Source organism: Octopus sinensis, linkage group LG1 (genome assembly GCF_006345805.1).
Source record: "Octopus sinensis linkage group LG1, ASM634580v1, whole genome shotgun sequence".
Classification (NCBI taxonomy): Eukaryota; Metazoa; Mollusca; class Cephalopoda; order Octopoda; family Octopodidae; genus Octopus; species Octopus sinensis.
The window spans coordinates 152,398,828-152,417,888 of NC_042997.1; the positions used below are offsets into that span (position 1 = coordinate 152,398,828).

At 36.2% G+C, this 19,061-nt stretch overlaps 1 protein-coding gene across 2 annotated transcripts in view; it reads left to right on the plus strand.

Moving 5' to 3' along the window:
- LOC115215742 (probable ubiquitin carboxyl-terminal hydrolase MINDY-4) overlaps positions 1 to 18,398 on the plus strand; it is a 112,647-nt gene extending 94,249 nt beyond the window's left edge. The window contains exons 13-17 of one of the 2 annotated variants that reach the window (XM_029785039.2): positions 2,112 to 2,175; positions 4,531 to 4,692; positions 9,657 to 9,834; positions 14,698 to 14,773; positions 18,207 to 18,398. In XM_029785039.2, the coding sequence (XP_029640899.1) occupies positions 2,112 to 2,175; positions 4,531 to 4,692; positions 9,657 to 9,834; positions 14,698 to 14,773; positions 18,207 to 18,255 (529 nt within the window). In that variant the 3' untranslated portion in view covers positions 18,256 to 18,398. Of the gene's footprint in view, positions 1 to 2,111; positions 2,176 to 4,530; positions 4,693 to 9,656; positions 9,835 to 12,636; positions 12,777 to 14,697; positions 14,774 to 18,206 lie in introns of those variants that run through there. The other variant, XM_036505686.1, reaches the window with a different exon arrangement.
- The last annotated feature ends 663 nt before the right edge of the window (positions 18,399 to 19,061 follow it).

Below are 19,061 nucleotides of genomic sequence, written 5' to 3' on the forward strand. Positions count from 1 at the left end.
AATCCCACCACAGTCAACTTTGCCTTCCATCCCTATTGGGCCAATAAAATAAATTACCATTCAAGTACTGTGTTTGGTCTTCTTTTCAACTGACATTCATGTCTTCCAGGCTTGAAAAAGCCTAGAAGACATGAATGCCAGTTGAAATGAGAATTCCACATGAAATGAGAATTTCACATGAATTTTCTTAATGCTGCTTGTGATTTAAGGGCAAATGAAAGTGTAAACAAGTGCTTCTCCTAGCAGATGGTACCACTCTCTATGGAGCAATGGAAAATATATAATGGGCATTTGGGACAAAGGGAGCAATAGTGGGAGACTATTTTAAATGTCCTAATTTTCAAAAGTATTTTTCAATTGTGTATTGTTTGTGCAAATCATCTGGTAACATTAGTGGTAAAAAATATTCTGCCAAGGTTGACTTTGCCTTTCATCCTTTTGGAATTGATAAAATAAGTACCAGTTGAACCATGGGATTGATGTAATTGACTTAATTCTTCCCTGGAATTGATGGTCTTGTGACAAAATTTGAAGCCAATATTAGTGGTAAAAGTATTGATTTGATATTCTATATTATATTAATGGGTGATGTTCAGGGAATGTGGAGTGCTGTTATGTGGGAAAATGGTCTCATTGAAGATGGAAGGAAGAGTCTATAGGAGTTGCGTGAGAGCTGCAATGCTGTATGGGAGTGAGACATGGTGTTTGAGGGAGAGAGAGATGGTAATTTTGGGAAGGACTGAGAGAGCAATGGTGAGAGAAATGTGTGGAGTGAAGCTGTTTGATAGGAGGAGGATTGAGGACTTGATGGGGATGCTGGGATTGGAGGAATCAGTGGAACAGCTGGCAAGGGCAAATGGAGTGCAGTGGTTTGGGCATGTGTTGAGGAGGGATGAGGAGCATGTTCTGAGGAGGATGCTTGAGTTTCAGGTAAATGGACCAAGAAAGTGAGGAAAATGTGAATAAGGAGATTAGGAGGGTTGGCTTGAGAAGGGAGAATGCCCAAAACATGGCGAGATGGTGTGAGGGTGGTTGCTATGGCAGTGAGGTAGATCTGACCACCCCCATTAACGGGGGCAGAACCTGGATTCAAAACTCTGGATGATGATGATTAATGGTGAATGACCTGTTGGTAGCAATTTATGAGTGTATTTAATTTTGTTAAATAATAGCATTATGGCATTGAAAGAGTATTAGTGAACGACAGAAGTGTGGTAGTTTAAAAAAATTTGAGAATCATTGGTGTAAACCCCAACATCCACAGTATTCTTGTGAGGGGTTGAAACACTGAATATTTGGACTTTAAAAGACATTGGCAGAATAGTGCTACACAATATTTTATTTTTGCATTTCCTTTGCAAGATTCTTGATGTGAATTCATGTCTTGAAACAGCTTTCCACCTTTACATACAACAAAATACTACACAAATACTGCAATTTACAAGAAGTTAGAACTTTATCTTTTGTCACACTAGGATTGATGAAATACTATAACTGTTATATATTGGTGTTGATTTAATCATCATCAGTTGAATATTTTTCCTAAAATATTAACCAAATGCTGGAAGTGAATACTTCAGACTAACAAAGTCTAAGTCCAGCAGAGTCACTGTGAATTAAAATCATCATCATTTAACGTCCGTTTTTCATGCTAGCATGGGTTGGACAGCTCGACCAGGGTCTGGTAAGCCACGGAGGCTGCACCAGGCTCCAGTCTGGTTTGGCAGTGTTTCTACAGCTGGATGCCCTTCCTAATGCCAACCACTCCGTGAGTGTAATGGGTGTTTTTTACTTGTAACAAAAGAAAATTCTTGATTTTTGGGAATTAAAAATTCAGTATTGGCAAAGATTATTTAATGAAGTTTACAAATTTTGATAAGTTTGATATGGGAATCTTGCCGTTTAAAGTAAGCTTATTTGTTGGAGAAAGCAAACTATCCTTTTTTTTTATTTTGTTCTCTCTCTGACAAAGGGTTTCACTTGAAGCATCAATATTCGCTTTGCATCATAGCATAGAAATTTATCCAAATCTCTTATGTTCGCTATTTGATTTTGTTGTTTGTTTGCTCTTCACTAATGATGCTATTGTGATTATGTCTTCCTTTGTGCAGGATACGTAGTGAAATGGATGAACCAAACAGCAAACTCATGGGTTCTTATGGCTATTGCTCACAGGTACAGAATACATTTTATGTGTAGCTCTCTTGGAATGGTAAATAGCACTGGTGAGTGAGAGCACTACTACAACTACTAACACTGCTCTTCCCACTGCTACCATTTATGCTATTACTAATATTACTACTACCACTCCTATTAACACCTTGTTTTGTTACCATCACCACCAATCTCTGCCACCGCAACCACTATTAACATTTCTATTACTATCACTGTAATCTCTGCTAAGTGAAGGCTACCATTTACCCATCTCTACTACTACTACTTCTCCTCTTCCACCTCCTCCTCCTCCTCCTCCACCACCACCACCACACCACCACCACCACTACTACTACTATTACTACTAACAAAACCACTTTCGCTATAACATCCCCAAAGGGATTTGCCCCCCTCCCCTAGTGATTGCTATTGCAGCTGTTCTTGTTAACACTGTTATGATACTGGGAAATTGAATGCTTGGGTTTGCATATACCACTTTGCTTGTCACAATATCTGTTAATTCATCACCAACCCTTCCTTTAATTCTCGTTAGGCCTTGTGGAATGAAAGCAGTTTTGTCTCTTTGTTTCTTTGTTTTCATGCTATAATATGAAGATATTGCACCTGTGAGATGTCATCTGTTGCAAATAACTAGCTGCTTTCACTATTGCCATCACTTTTATTACTTCAACCACCTTTTTTACTTCAGCCAATTAAAAAGCTTCTATACTGTAACTGACCTGTTAGAAATACCAGTACAAAACTATCAAATAGTATTCTATCATCCTGCAAATGAACACAAGTGATAGTGCACTGCTAGATATATATATAGTGTCTAGAAAAAAAGTGAAAGTTACAGTTAGAATGCGTCTTTTTAAAATAAGCTGTGCTTATGGGTTTCGTAGGTCCTCTCCAACTTGTGATCAGTTTTACTGACTAGGGTATGTTAGTGGTGTCTATGTTCTGTACAGAGTGGAGGCACATGGCCTAGTGGTTAGAGCAGCGGACTCGCAGTCGAGGGATCATGGGTTCGAATCTCAGACCGGGTGATGTGTATATTTATGAGCGAAACGCCTAAGCTCCATGCAGCTCCGGCAGAAGGTAATGGTGAACTTCTGTTGACTCTTTCTCCACAGCTTTCTCTCACTCTTTCCTCCTGCATCTTGCAGCTCATCTGTGACGGATTGGCATCCTGTCCAAGTGGGGAACCTATACGCCAAGGAAACCGGCCCTTATGAGCCAGGCATGGCTCGAGAAGGAAAAATTGTTCTGTACAGGACTTCCCATTTTGGTGAGATTGATTCTGTTGATGTTCAGATTAAACATCTAAATATCAGTAGCTATTGTTAAAAGACAAAAGAACTTGAGCCGGCAGGTAACTATATGAGATTGTAGTATTTTGGGAGGGAAAAGCTGTGCAAAGTGTTTTGTTTGTTGGGTCTTAGAGGCAGGACGTAAAGGTAAAGGAAGAGAAAAAGACGATATTGAGCTTGAGTGGATAGAGGTATGCAGCTAAATAGTTCAGGAGTACAGAAGCCATTGTAGTAATGATAGAAGATGCAGAAAGAAGGAATAGCATATCTCTGAGCTTGTGGTTAAAAGATGCTGGTAGGTGAATTGTTGCTGATACAAATACCTAGAAATAGTGACTTAATTTTCCAGAAGAAAACATTGCCATATTAAAAAAGGAAGGAAGGACAGGGATAATGGATTTAAAAATGTGCTGTCTTTGAGAAAAAGCTGAATGCTCACAACTAGAACTCCTTTGGTTAGAAGCCTGATGATCTGAGCTGACTTGGAGTTAAACAACAACAACACCACCTATCTCCTCCCCAAATAACAATAACAACAAGAACAGTGTTATGATATGATGAAGTAGCTTCTACATAGTTGTACCATTGACTGGAAACTAACCAAATCTACCTCGGATAATGCTCAAAAATCTTGAATAAAAAAAGCAAGAACACATTAAGCAATGCAGTCTTAGATAACCCTACCAAGGCAGGTTAGTCACAACTGAAATATCTTTGATCATAGGTCTACTCGAACAATGCTGACCGAGGGCTAAACAACTATTTCAATGTCTCTGTGGTATTTATGACCTGCTGGAAATAGTAGCCAAATCTCTTTCAAATTACAGACTACTGTTTTGAAAAATCTACATTTTAGATTGGATACTGTATCTTTGTTAGAAATGTAATTGCTGAGAAAATAACAGGATGGTCATGTTTGGAATGTATTTGATCATGGGTTTGCTTAATCAGGACTGCGAACCTGGGACTAACCAAAAGCAACAATAATAACAACATCGCTAGTATTCTAGGACATTGTGTAACTGTGTATTGTATTTTATATTACTTGTTAAACTCATTTCAGGAGGTTGTGAACCTTTTTGTTACTGGAAATGCTGTATCCAATGTATTTGACAACAAGATGGAACTGGATTCTGGCACAGAGAATGTAACAGTGCTAAGAGGTATCCAGCACCCGAGTGATATTGGGTTCCTGTCATTGTTTGAGCATTACAACAACACCAAGGTAAGAGATTTTGTTTACACATTTTCATTACATTTGTATCACCATCATCATCATCGTCGTCATAATCATCATCACCACCACTCCATCATCATCAAACATCCATTTTCCGTGCTGGCATGGATTAGACGGTTTGACCAGAGCTGGTAAGCTGGAGAGCTGCACCAGGCTCCAGTCTGTTTTGGCTTGTTTTCTATGGCCAGATGCCCTTCCTAACACCAACCAAACCACAGAGTGTACTAGGCGCCTTTCATATGTCATCAGCATGGGTGCCTTTTATGTGTCACTGGCACAGGTGCCTTTTACATGTCACCAGCATGGGTGCCTTTCATGTGTCACCAGCATAGGCAAGGTTTACATATCATTGGCACTGGCCACAACCATGATTTCATTTAGCTTCATATCTTTTCTCAAGCACAATAAATCACCAAAAGTGTTGGTCGCTTTTCATTGCCTCCATGACAAGTGATCCTATAATGCTTATTCTTTATAGTTCTTGACTGTTTAACTACTATACTCTTCTAGGAAAAAAAAAACTTTAATCTTGGTTGAGATCTGAAGATTCTTTATATATGACCAACATTATTGCACACAGGCAGTCATAAACTATGTCAGTTGTTGAAGAATTATTGATGTTGGCAAGCCTATATTTGCTGCCCACCTCATCTTGCATCTTTGATTCCCCATCTCATCTGCCTATTGTTGATCCTACTCTCTTTTGACCATCACTCCAAGTCCTCTGTCTCTCATTTTCCACCACTTGTACTGACTAAATTGCTCTCATCACTCTGAGTCCATCATATATCATTTTATATCATCTCCTGTATCGATACACTCTAAGTTTGCCCTTCTGTACAGCATGTTATCACACTCTCTTTTAGTCACTTCTATTGCCACTCATTTATCTCATCGCCCATTCTTACTTTTGTCCACTTCTGCTTTTACAAATCACTCCCCTCCACAAACTAACTCCTTAAGTAACCCTGCTGGTTTTTGCAGTCATATTTCTTGATGTTAGTATTTTTGGCATTTTTTAAAATTAAATGATCTTCCTGCTTTCTTTTGATTTCTGCTTCACATTTTCTGTCTTCTGATAGCATACATCTCAGCTTTATTATCTTCAGTGTCAGTTCAACAGGCTTTGCCTGTTGTAATATTCATATCTGATTGCATACATCTCTGATATATTATCTTTAGTGTCAGTTCGACAGGCTTTCCCTCATTCTTAATATTTATCATTGGTATTTGTTGTTGCTTGCTGATTACCATCGGTTTTGTTTTCTTTACATTAATTTCTAGTCCATAGAGCATTCCTTTGTCATTAAAGTGGTTATAAGGTTCTGTTGAAACTTAATAAGACAATTTCTCCTACATATATAAAGTTGTTGATGTCAATACCTTCTATTGATTCTCTTGCCATGAGCTCTAACATCCCTGAAGATCTTCTCAGTGTAGATATTAAATAGGCTAGGGGATAATACACAGTCTTGCCTGACTCATTTCCTATATTCAAATTCTGAAGTTTTTCTCCAGTCAAGTTTTACCATTGCTGATTGTCCCCAATATATTTTTGTTATTGTCTGGCAATCATTCTCATTTGTCCCAAATGCTGATATATGAGGTCTGAACAAAAAGTATTGGAACTGGTGCTAAAAAAAGGCAACTATACACATATCAATTTGGCATTTAGTCTCTTTTGAAGGAGCCCCTTTCTGAAGCTACACACTTTATCCAGTATCATTTCCATTGAGGGAAGCATTCCTGGAAATCCCTTTTTGGGATAGCAAGCAATACCTTGTCACATTCTCTTGGATTTCTTCAATGTCTTGAAATCTTGTTGAATTCTTCCACTGCAAAGACTGAGCCTTGGTTTCAGGGTGATAGACCTATGATTCATCGCTTCTTATAACCATTTTAAAGAGGTTTTCGTCTTCATCGAAACAATAAAGATGTTCCTACACAGCTGAATCCTGATCCTTTTGAAATGACCACACTCAACACATATTACTTCCAAGTACTACTATAAACAACAGAAGTGAATGAGAATGTTATAACTTAATGTGTGTGTGCAACAGAGTTCAAGATCAGTCTGTGTCAAACTGCTTTACTCTATGTACTTTAGCTCTGTACCATAACAACAGTCCTGGTACTTTTTGATCAGACCTCACTTTTGTATGTTTTACTCTGTTAAATGCTTAGTTTACTCTCTCTCTCTTTACTCTTTTACTTGTTTCAGTCATTTGACTGCGGCCATGCTGGAGCGTCGCCTTTAGTCGAGCAAATCAACCCCAGTACTTATTCTATCAGTCTCTTTTGCTGAACCGCTAAGTTACAGGGACGTACACACACCAGCATCGGTTGTCAAGCGATGTTGGGGGACAAACACAGACACACAAACATATCTACGATGGGCTTCTTTAAGTTTCTATCTACCAAATCCACTCACAAGGCTTTAGTCAGCCCGAGGCTATAGCAGAAGACACTTGCACAAGGTGCCACGCAGTGGGACTGAACCCGGAATCATGTGGTTGGTAAGCAAGCTACTTACCACACAGCCACTCCTGCACCTATAGAACATTTATATAAAACATTTATTTGTAGAGCTCTTTCACATTTAATTATTAGATTAGATATTCCTTCATGAGTTCCCATTCCCAGTCTAAGAACCACTCAGCAGTTGACTTATTTCATCATTTATTCTTGCTGTAAATTGGATAACCTTTAGAGTAGTAAGCCTAAGGAGTCAGTTGTTATGTGGCCACTTTTATATAATCAGAAAGTTCATCTTGGGCCATGGTCTCATTAGGCCAATTTCATGAATTCTGTCATGTACGTATTCTACCCACTGGATAGGACACCAGCCTGTTGCAGTATTACTCACTTTTGCCAGCTGAGTGGCAGCATGAAATGAACTGTTTTGATCAAGAATACATCATCTAGTTCAGTAATCAAAACATTAGTCTTATGTACATGAGTGCAACACCCTAACCACTAAACCAAGCACCTCAACACTTTCATATATTACATAAGTCTTTTTATTAGATCTAAGTTGGTTTTAGCCAGTGCTTTTAATGCTGTTACTGGTATTTTTGTCTGTCCTTATTGACAATCCATATTTCACTTACTCTATTGCCTTTCCTGCTTTTTTCATTTCAATTAGCAGATTCAAAATTTGGCATTGCCAGTCTCTCCTCATTATTGTACAGTTCTTTTATCTATTCAACTCGTCTAGATGCAATCTGGTCGTGATCAAACAGTATGTTTCCATTGTTATCCTTAATGTTATCTCTTAGTCTATTCATCCATTTCTGTTTGCGTTCTCATTTATCTTATCTTACATTTCTTTAGATTTATGTTGTCCATTAAGTTTTTCAGCTATTTGACATTGATCATCCAGCCATTTTGTTTTGTTTCTCTTCTTTCAGGACAGATCTCTTTATTAGGGTGTTATATCTATCTTGATAATTTTTTTCTTATATTTTTTTTTTCCTTCTTTCTGTTTTAATAAAATTTCATCAATCATCTATTTTCTGTTTTTTCCTTTTTACTTATAGGTATCGTTTTCTTTACCGATATTTACTTCCAAGTTTTAATTTCCCTTCTGTTTATCCTTTGTTATAGGTTTTTTGTATGTTTTCTTTATGTAAACATTCCTATTTGTTTACATCATTCTTCTGTTTACATTCTGTCTGATTTACCAAGTTTAAGTTTAATTGTTCTCTCTTTTAACTGTTTTCATTTTCTTAACTTTCGTTTGTGATTTCTGCTATGACTTAATTATAATGTGAACCTATGTCTGCTCCAGGGTATATTTTTTTTGTGTAAATTTTGCATTTCTAAACCATTGGTGGATCAGTATATAGTCCTTTTAATCTTAAGTCATGTCACCTGGACTTTTCCACTTGCATAATTTTCTTGGTAGTGATGGAATAAAATTTTGGTCTCTGCTAAATTGTTTCTTTGCCAAAACATCCATCAGTCACCTACTTCACCTGATCCTTGTAGTGTTTTCTCTACCAACTTTTGCTTTAAAATCTCTCATAATAATTTTTTCTCCTTCAAGTGGCTGAAACCAAGATTACTTCCTAGCTATGGCTTTAAACTGCATCCAGTGCCAGAGTTCAAGGTTGGGAAGCCCTAGATATTGAGAAGAAGGCAGTTATCTGCTAGCTGACACTATTCTCACCTCTGTTGTGATTCAGAACAGTAGCACCTTGAAGGATTTCAGATTGAATTGCATTACTAAATCACTTTAACTGAACACGAGGTCCTATGGTGTGGAAGTAGCTAGTAACCAGGTATGGTCAAACAATGACTGCGACCTTACAGGAGGAATATATGTATATATTTCAAATGTTTCACAGAAACACAGCAAATGGAAAATTTGTAGCTAATTCCTCATCAGTCAATGTCCAAAAGATAATTACAATTTCATGCCTTTAATGTTGATATTGTTCACTTTTGGTGGTGCCAGCGATGGAAAGCCACTTGGAATAGCTGACAGACATACAGGTCCATGATTAAAACAAACACAATAGAGTAAAATAATAATATATATATACTATGAAAATTGGTCATATGGCCCCAAGACAAGCAAATATGGGGTAACATAAAATTAAATATAAAAATGTCCAGTAGAACTGGAAATAAGGAGATGGAAAGAAAGTCAGAAGCTATAAGTACAGCACAATGTGGCTGTCTGCTTTTGCAATTTTCAGGGGTACAATCAATTAAATCATGCCAGCTAAATCATACCTGTGAGTTCAAAGGCTTAAGTTTGCGTTCTCAGAAAAGGAAGTAAAAAATAAAAATCAGATTTTAGTTAAAAAAATTAGCTTTGATAATTTCTGAAATAAAAGATAATGGTACATATTGATTATGATAATTATAATATATTTTATTACTTTATTTCATTAAACTTTTATATTTTTTGTATTTTGTTAATATGCTACATGTTTCTGTTGCAGGTTGGTTCTTACTATAAGAACCCCAAATATCCGATATGGATTGTGTGCAGTGAAAGTCATTTCACTGTGCTGTTTTCAATGAGTGACTCACTTGTGAAGGACAATAAGGCAGAGAAGTTTGATCTTTATTACTATGATGGGCTTGCCAAACAGCAGCAACCGATACGGCTCACCATTGGTAGGTATATGAATTGTTGGAGAAGGAAAGGTGACAATGGTGGTGGTGGTGGTGGTGGTGGGGAGGAGGAGTTGGAGAAAGTGTGTGGATTTAGTTCTTGTAATTTGTTTTCTTTCATAAACAGCAATTTTTATCACATATGTGTTGACTGAAAAGTTCATAGGCTGACCAAGAAACTCTCATGGAACGTGACCAAATGAGGTTTATTTTTCTGCATAGTCCCCCTTGAAGTCCACACACATCTTCCATTGGTGTTGCAGTGCTTGGACCACATTGGTAAAGAGGCTTTCATTGCATTAGTCAAAAATGTCATCAACAGTAGAAATGTCTTCACCATCACAGCGATACTGGTTCCCAGCCAGTGATGTTTTCGTGTTGGCTAACAGATGATGATAGTCTGATGGAGCCAAATCAAGAAAATAGGGAGGATGATCAACCAGTTCAAAGCCACAATCACTCACAGCAGCCACTGAAACCAAGGACTCTTGTGCTGATGAAACAAGACCCCTTTCTTCAGTTTTCCTAGGCATTTGGTCTTGATAGTCTTTCATAGCTGACTCAATAAGATGGCATAGTACTCTCCAGTTATGGTGTGGCCCTCTTGTAAATTATTATGATAAATGAGTGTCACTGTCATACAAGCAAAGTCAGTCATTTCCAATATTCTACAAAAGCCTTTCTGGTCATGGGGAAGTTTTACCTTGCTTGAAAAGGGTGAATATTGGTGACATGAAAGGCATCTGGCCATAGAAAATCTGCCTCGAAAAACTCTATCTGACTCAAGCAAGCATGGAAAAGTGGATATTAAATAATAATGATGAGCATTATTATAATGACAGTGAGTGAAATGAGAAACGACATTAAATTGTGTGTCACATTAATGGAAGTCTCCTTTTAATAATGTAGCTTTGGGCTACTCTATTATAGTTGCCAACATCCCCAATAAGGCAGATAAAATAAAGTAGCTTCATTATATTATACGTAAATTCTGCATTAGCTAATTATAAGACAAATTGATGGAGCCTCTATATAATATCTCAAGATGACAGACATAACACCCACATCACCTTCACATGAAACCCTATCGGCTTTTGTATGTATGTGTGTATGTAAGAGCTAACAAGAGAGACATCTAAATTGTAGCTAATATACTTCATGGAAGTAGCATCCAATTCTGTCTTAAATTACAGCCCTCTTATTTCAGCTAAAGTGGGGCCTGCACATGATATACTTAATGGTCAAAACAGAAAACAAACTTCCCTCAAACTACATATCATAATTATTATTTACCATCTCACAGGGAGATTTTGTATAAAGTGTATCTTGTTATATACAAAAAGTTTTATTTCGTTTTTGGATTTGGTTTGCAAGATTCATCATCATCATCATTATCATTTAACGTTCGTCTTCCATGCTAGCATGGGTGGGACAAGATTCTTTATGTGAATTTGTGTGTTAAAGCATATTTTATTGTCTGGGGTTGGCCATTCTCTTTTAGTGCCTTATTATTTAACGCACTCACTGGTTCAATTCCCACTCAGTTATTTATTTTTTCAAAAATTTTCATTGCGTCTTGCAACCTTTTCAATAGTTGTTGACTCAATCTATTATCAGAGCTGTGTTCTTTTTGCTTGTTTATTTGTGTGCATGTGTGCACGTCAGTGTGCATATGTATACACATATGTATGTATGTATGTATGTATGTATGTATGTGTATACATGTATGTGTGTATGCATAGATATATGCCTGTGTGTACATTTGTATGTATGTATTCTGCATATTCATGTTTGTGTGTTTGTATATTTGTATGCATTGATGTGTGTCTGCATATGTATCCTTGTTCCTTGTGTGTGTGTATGTGTGTGTGTGTGAAGTGTGTGTGTGTGTGTATGGTCATGTGTTTCAGTTTTCATTTGTGTATATATGTGTGTGCTTGTCTGTCCATATTACCTGTGTACCTATCTATCCATTTATCTGTCTGTTTACTTACATATCCATTTACCTACACATACATACACACACACACATATATACATCAACATAACAGCCTACTAACAACTCTACCTGTGTATATATAAACTATGGGTATTGGAGTATGACTACCTTCTAAGTATATTTCCTATTTAGTACTGGGGATGTTTCATTTATGAGAACATACTCCTATATTTGTCTGAGTGTTGGGTCCTTCAGGTGCTTGGATAAAATATGGATGTCAAGTTGACCCTGTGTGCCTCCATGTATGTCTTTGGCATGTTGGTAGAATATGGAGGACTGTTTTTTGTCATCCTATCATTTAGCTCTCTCCGCAATGCTTCTAGATGTTTCACCTATGTATATCATGTTCTTGTCTTTACAAGCACCTTCTATGCACCTTATGCTGTTGACTACATTTCTAGTTCTACAATTAATGCCAGGGGTGATCTTACGTTCTTGAATATGCAGAATATGTACATACATACAATGCATATACACATACATGCATACACACATACATGCATATATGTATATACTCAGGCATACTGATGCACATGCATGCACACAAACAAACAAAAAAACAACACAGATCTAATAATGGACAAAGTCAATGACCATTGAAAAGTTTGCAAGATGCAAAGAAAATTTTAGAAAACATAAATAATTAAATGAGTGGAAATTGAACTGGTGAGTGTGTTAAATAAATAAGGCACTAAAAGAGAATTCTGTCCTCAGACACAATAAAAAGTATTATGTTTTATTTCAATGTCTTAAACTTTTGAAAAGATCTGAGTATTTTATCTTGACTTGCTTTCTCCATTTTATAGAGAGAAAGAAAGGATGAGAAAAAGGGAAAGCAATCATGGGAGGAGAAACTAGAGAGAATTGGAATAACAGGTGATGGGGAATGAGACTGATATATAAGTTACAATGAGAAAGCACAAAGAAAAAAACAGGATAGTCTAAATGCCCTCGATGTTCTTTTTGTCTTTTAATATCTTGCTTTCTCCAGTCTCCTGATAAAGAGAGAGGGTGAGAGAGAAGGAAAGAGAGAGAGAGAACACAAAAGTAAAAATCAGGAAAAGAAGATTAAATAGAAATAGAGGCTAACAATATTTTACTGTAATTCTGACTTAAGTGACAATACAAAGATATTCTGTTTCATTGGTCAAACAGTTTGTAATGTGTTTCAGAATGATCATATTTCTCCATCATGTTATTTCTATACTACTAACAGATATCGTTTGATCTGCATCTCCAAAAGAGTATAGCTGTATATTTGTAAAAAGGATGCAGAAGGAAACACCTGTTCATTGTAGCTCTACCTGACAGAAACAGCAGCGAGATGTACCACAAATTGCACCTTACACTCCAATGTATATATATAATGGGAGCACCTCTACTTAATTGCCATATCTGCTAGGAATAGCAGCCAAATCTCCCTTAATTCATAAATCACAGTCTTGCATTTCTTCATATATATGGAGCCAACAAAGGAGTATCTACTCTGTGTCCTGACCTGATATAAACAGCAAACAATTCTCCCTCAGACTTTGTTCTACTGTCTTATGTATGTATGTTGTTTTAATACCCAGTCATCATTGTGTACCTCCATTAGTGTACAGCATGTCCCAAAAGTCACTGAGGGGTTTCAGTTTTTAACAACTTCCTTAACTTTTCAAATAAATGCCTGAAATTTTGATAGAATATAAAAGACATAATGGAAATTAATATGCATGAATCAAATTTTGCAACACCACTACATCACATATGAAAAATGACATTGCTTAAAAGGCAGTCCTTTTTGGTTTTGCACACCTGTGCTCTTTCCAAGACTTGCACCATAACACCTTCAAGAGTTTCAGACCCTACTTCTCTGATTTCTTAATTGATGTTCTTCAGTTGCACCAGGGTCTCTGGTTTGCTGATGTAAACCCTAACTTTCAGGTATCCCCACAAGAAAAAATCTGGGATAGTCAAGTCTGGGGAATGTGAAGGCCAGTCGACATTGCCGTAGCAGGAGATTATTCTTTCTCCAAAGCATTGCTGTAGCAACTGCATTGTTTCTCTTGTGGTCCGAGCAGTTGCTCCATCTTGCTGGAACCATGTGTGAGATCTATTTTGAATGGCTGGGTGCAAAAAGGTCTCAGTCATGGATACCTGAAAGAGAGGGTTTATATCAACAAACCAGAGACCTTGGTGCAACTGAAGAACATCAATAGAGAAATCAGAGAAGTAGGGTCTGAAACTCTTGAGGGTGTTATGGTGCAAGCTTTGGAAAGAGCACAGGTGTGCGAAGCTGAAAATGGCTTCCATGTAAGTGATGGCATTTTTCATATACGATGTAGTGGTGTTGCAAAATTTGACTTGTGCATATTAATTTCGATTATGTTCTTTATATTATATCAAAATTCTATGTATTTATTTGTAAAGGTAAGGAAATTATTAAAAATTGAAATCCATCATTTACTTTTGGGACACCCTGTATATACACACAATGATTACCTCTTCTTGTCAGATGATAGCCATCTCACATTCAGCCTGATTGTTCTGATTTACTTTCATTCTTGCATGTGCATGGATATGGCTTCTCTTACCATCCATCCATCACCATAGGCCTTTAAAAGTACAAAACAGATCAAGAAATGATCCTTTGATATATATATATATACACACACACAAATACCTATTTACATACATACATGCACACACACATGCATGCATGCATACATACATTCATACATACATACATGCATGCAGTTGTTCATTCATCCATTCACAGATTGATGCCAAGCTCAGCAGATATATATATATTTCTAAAATGAGTTGTTATTTTAGATGATAATTACTGAGGATGTTGTTTTTGTTTTCTTTAATTTCGTTTATAGACATAAGCAATCCAAACTTCAAGATACCATCTGATGATGACATGGTGCCTCCACTTGACTTGTGCATTCGGACAAAGTAAGTTCATAAAATAGTCAGCATTTTATTTTATTGCCTTCATTTTCTGCTTGATGGATGGGCTGTAGTCATAACCTTTGCAGGTCATTATAGACTGGTGAAGCTAAGGCAATCAGAGGAAGAAACACTATACATATGTATATATGTTGTGAGTTGGATTTGTGTGTATGTACATGCATACTCATATCTGATTATGTGTGGATCTCTCTAAGAATTTTGCTTCCCAACCAGATAGTTCTGATTTCATTCCCACTGCATTGAGCTGTGGGCAAGTGTTTTCTACTGCAACCTCAGGCCAACAAAATTCCATGTGAGTGGATTTGGTAGACAGAAACTGAATGAAGCCTGTTATAAATATTTGAGTGTGTGTGTGTGTGTGTATTTTTTCCCCACAGCTCCTTCAGAACCTGTATCAGTTTGTTTATGTCTCTGTATCTTAGCTGTTGGGCATTAGGGGTCAATAGAATATGAGTATTGGGATGTTGTTCAACCTTCCCTTCAAGGTGGTTCTGTTGCATGGTTGCAGTTCTGAGACTGAAACAAGCAAAAGATAAAGGTTTAATGGTAAAAACTGGATGCATAGAACTCAGAACATGAGTGTGTGTATATATATATATATCTTTTTTATTTTTATTTTTTACTTGTTTCAGTCATTTGACTGTGGCCATGCTGGAGCACTGCCTTTAATCGAGCAACTCGACCCCGGGACTTATTCTTTTTGTAAGCCCAGTACTTATTTTATCGGTCTCTTTTGCTGAACCGCTAAGTAACGGGGACATAAACACACCAGCATCAGTTGTCAAGCGATGCTAGGGGGACAAACACACACATGCATATATATATATATATACATATAAACGACAGGCTTCTTTCAGTTTCCGTCTACTAAATCCACTCACAAGGCTTTGGTCGGCCTGAGGCTATAGTAGAAGACACTTGCCCAAGGTGCCACGCAGTGGGACTGAACCCGGAACCATGTGGTTGGTAAACAAGCTACTTACCACACAGCCACTCCTGCGCCATATATATATATATATATGTGTGTGTTGTTGTGTTGTTGTGTACATATGTATATATATATATGTTTATATATTCTCAAGTCACTTTATAACTTTTACCAATTAAAACTGATAATATAAATCATCATTATCACAATCCTCTTTTTAGCTCATATTCCATGCTAGCATGTTGGTTGGTTTGAAAGGATATGAGGAATCAAAAATCTGTATCATGCAACTCTGCCTACTTTGGCATGGTTTCTATGACATGATGCCCTTTATATTGCCAACCATTTTACAGTGTGTGTTGCCTACATTGTTTTTCATATAACCAGCACTAGTGAGGTAGCTATGCAACTTATAAGACTATGGACCTCAAGAGAGATGGCTTTATATCAGGAGATGAAGGGTTAAAGTATGAGAGAAGAGATCAGAGCAGATCAGGTTTCTTGTTGTTGAGGCACTAAAGGTTACTTGCATTTTAGAGGTGGTGGTGGGGGGGGGGGGGCGCAGACGAAAAGGGAATGTGGGTGGGTGGGTAGGGTTTTCAAGAATGTGTGGGAGAGTGAATGATGGGGAATGAGTGAATATAATGAATGAAGGATAAGTGTTGAAGAATGGAGGTTGTGAATGGTTGATAAGGGGTGCTATAATGCATGGGATAAGGAACAGCTAAATAGTAATGATAAAACAAGAGAAAAAGAGAGCAACAGAGAGAAAGAAAGAGGAGAGTGAGAAAGAGCAAGAGAACATGTGGTTGGGTAGTGAACATGTGGTTATCATAGTGTGTGGGTGAGGGAGAGAGGCAAGCAGGTTCTATTCCACTTACTTCACATCTCCTCTTGGGTAAATGTTTTTTTATCATTGCTGGGTTAACTAGTGCATTATCAGTGAAATATATTGAACAGAAACTGAGTGTAAACTTATAGATGTATGTAAATCATTGCATACGGTACATACGTTTGTGGGCATCTATATCTGTGTTTATCATCACACCTCCTAAAAACTGATGTTCAGTTGAATTTTATATCCTATATCTTACAAGTTTGAGAAAAAGATTGATAACATAATACCAGATTGTAATGACTGTTTGGTTCAGTATGATTGATTAAACACTTAAAAGATTATGTCTCAGCTTAGCTACAGTCCAGTGGATGAAAGTAGTCAAAGAATATAAGGTGGTGAGGTGGCAGAATTGTTAGCACATTGGACAGATGCATGGGTGCATTTCTTCTGGCTCTTTCTATTCTGAACTCAAATCCTGCTGAAGTAAATTTTTTCTTTCATCTCTTTATATTTAATAAAGTAAAGTACGAGTTCAATTCTGGGGGTTGATGTAATTGGCTTGCCCACACCTTTCAAAATTGCTGGCCTGGATGGCTGCAATGGACCAACCGTTCATGGAGGAAGTTGTGATTTTGACTACGTATATGCCTTACAAAATGGGTAATCAGCTTTATGAGTCCTACGGTATGAAAAGAAAAAAGAAACTATCTATCTATCTGTCTCTCTGTCTGTCTGTATATTGGCCTGCTCACCTAGCCAGCAGGGTGGCATCATTCAAATGCTATAATGATACAAAGTACATTGTGACCAGTGAGGTGTAACAACCTTCGATAGCCTGGTCACTCACATATCATGTGATATATATATATGCTCATATGTGTGTATGTTTGTGTGTTTGAGTGTACATATATAAATATGTATATATACATGATTCTGCCTTTACATTTCTATATATATTTTATGTTCTTGTATGCATACTGAATTTCATAGTTATTTCATTTTTAATGTTTTGTTATCTGATATGTAAAATCAATACCTATGCATGTATTTATTTCTATATTTATACATAACACACACCATATATGTGTGTATATGTGTGAGTGTCTGTCTATACATATATATATATACACACACATTCATATTAATATCATTAAATGATGAGAATATCACTATATGAATGCATGCGAATATATATGTATGTATATGTATACACACACATATGTATATATATATCTATATATATATATACATATAGTGTGTGTAAGAGATCAATAGCCTTATGTGTTAGGACAATGCAGTTGTCCAAGAACAGCAGCATTCCAGACTGAATGTATTTATTGTATCTAGTGCAATAAACCATTAAGATAGATGATATTTATTCTATGTGTCTGGAGAGGAAAGAAATTAATTTTGTAAATGGTGACTTTCCCATAGAAGACGTTACAGAGAAGTAAAATGTTGCATGATGGGAAATTCAGCCTTATCCTTAGGTTAGCGAACTTAATGTGATTAATTAAAAAAAAGCAAAAAATAATAATGAAAAAAAAATAGGAAATGGTACTATAATAAGACAAAATTAGGCTAACTTAACCAATGAGATACAAAGATCATTTCTTGGAGTCTTATCTACAGCCAATTTCTATTTTCAGGTGGCATAATGCCCGAATAGACTGGAACTCTACAGAACCTTTGCTCTGAACTGTCTTTCCTGAAAAAGCAAATCATTTTTATTGTAACACAGTTTGCTGTGAATTCAAACTTATATATATATATATATATATATATATATTATATATTTATATATATATGTATGTATACATGTTGATATATATGTGTGTATATGTGCATGAATGTATATAGTGTGTTTGTATGTATGTGTGTGTATTTGTATATTGTATATACATATGTATATATAAAGGTGTGTATGATTTTCTGTGAAAATTTGTGTGCTGCGTGGTTAAAAAAAGTCAAAAGAAATTCTATAATATCTAGTAAATTTAATAGTTCTTTATAATTAAATGAAAATTTAATATAAGCATTTATGATTAGTTTATTCATTTTTACTATTAAAAGCCTATAAGTATGTATGAACATATATATATATATATTATATATATATATATATATATATATATGCATACATATACATGCATACATACATATATCTGTGTGTATATATGTTTCTATTGTTATTATCATTGTTATTATTATTATTATTATTATTATCATCATTATTATTATTATTATTATTATTATCATCATCATCACTGGCACAGACATGCACACTCACACACTGTCTATGCATAGGTAAACACATGATCAATTCATTAACCAACTTTATATACACACACTGCAGTTAACCTAAACAAATAATTGCTTTTCTATTTTAGAAGGGTCATGATTTTGTTCTCTTTCGGAATCTCTCTTAGAATTCAATTAGACTGCTACAAAGTTGTTTACTCTGGACGGATTTTATGTAACTTTCGGATTTTACTTGCTTCTCT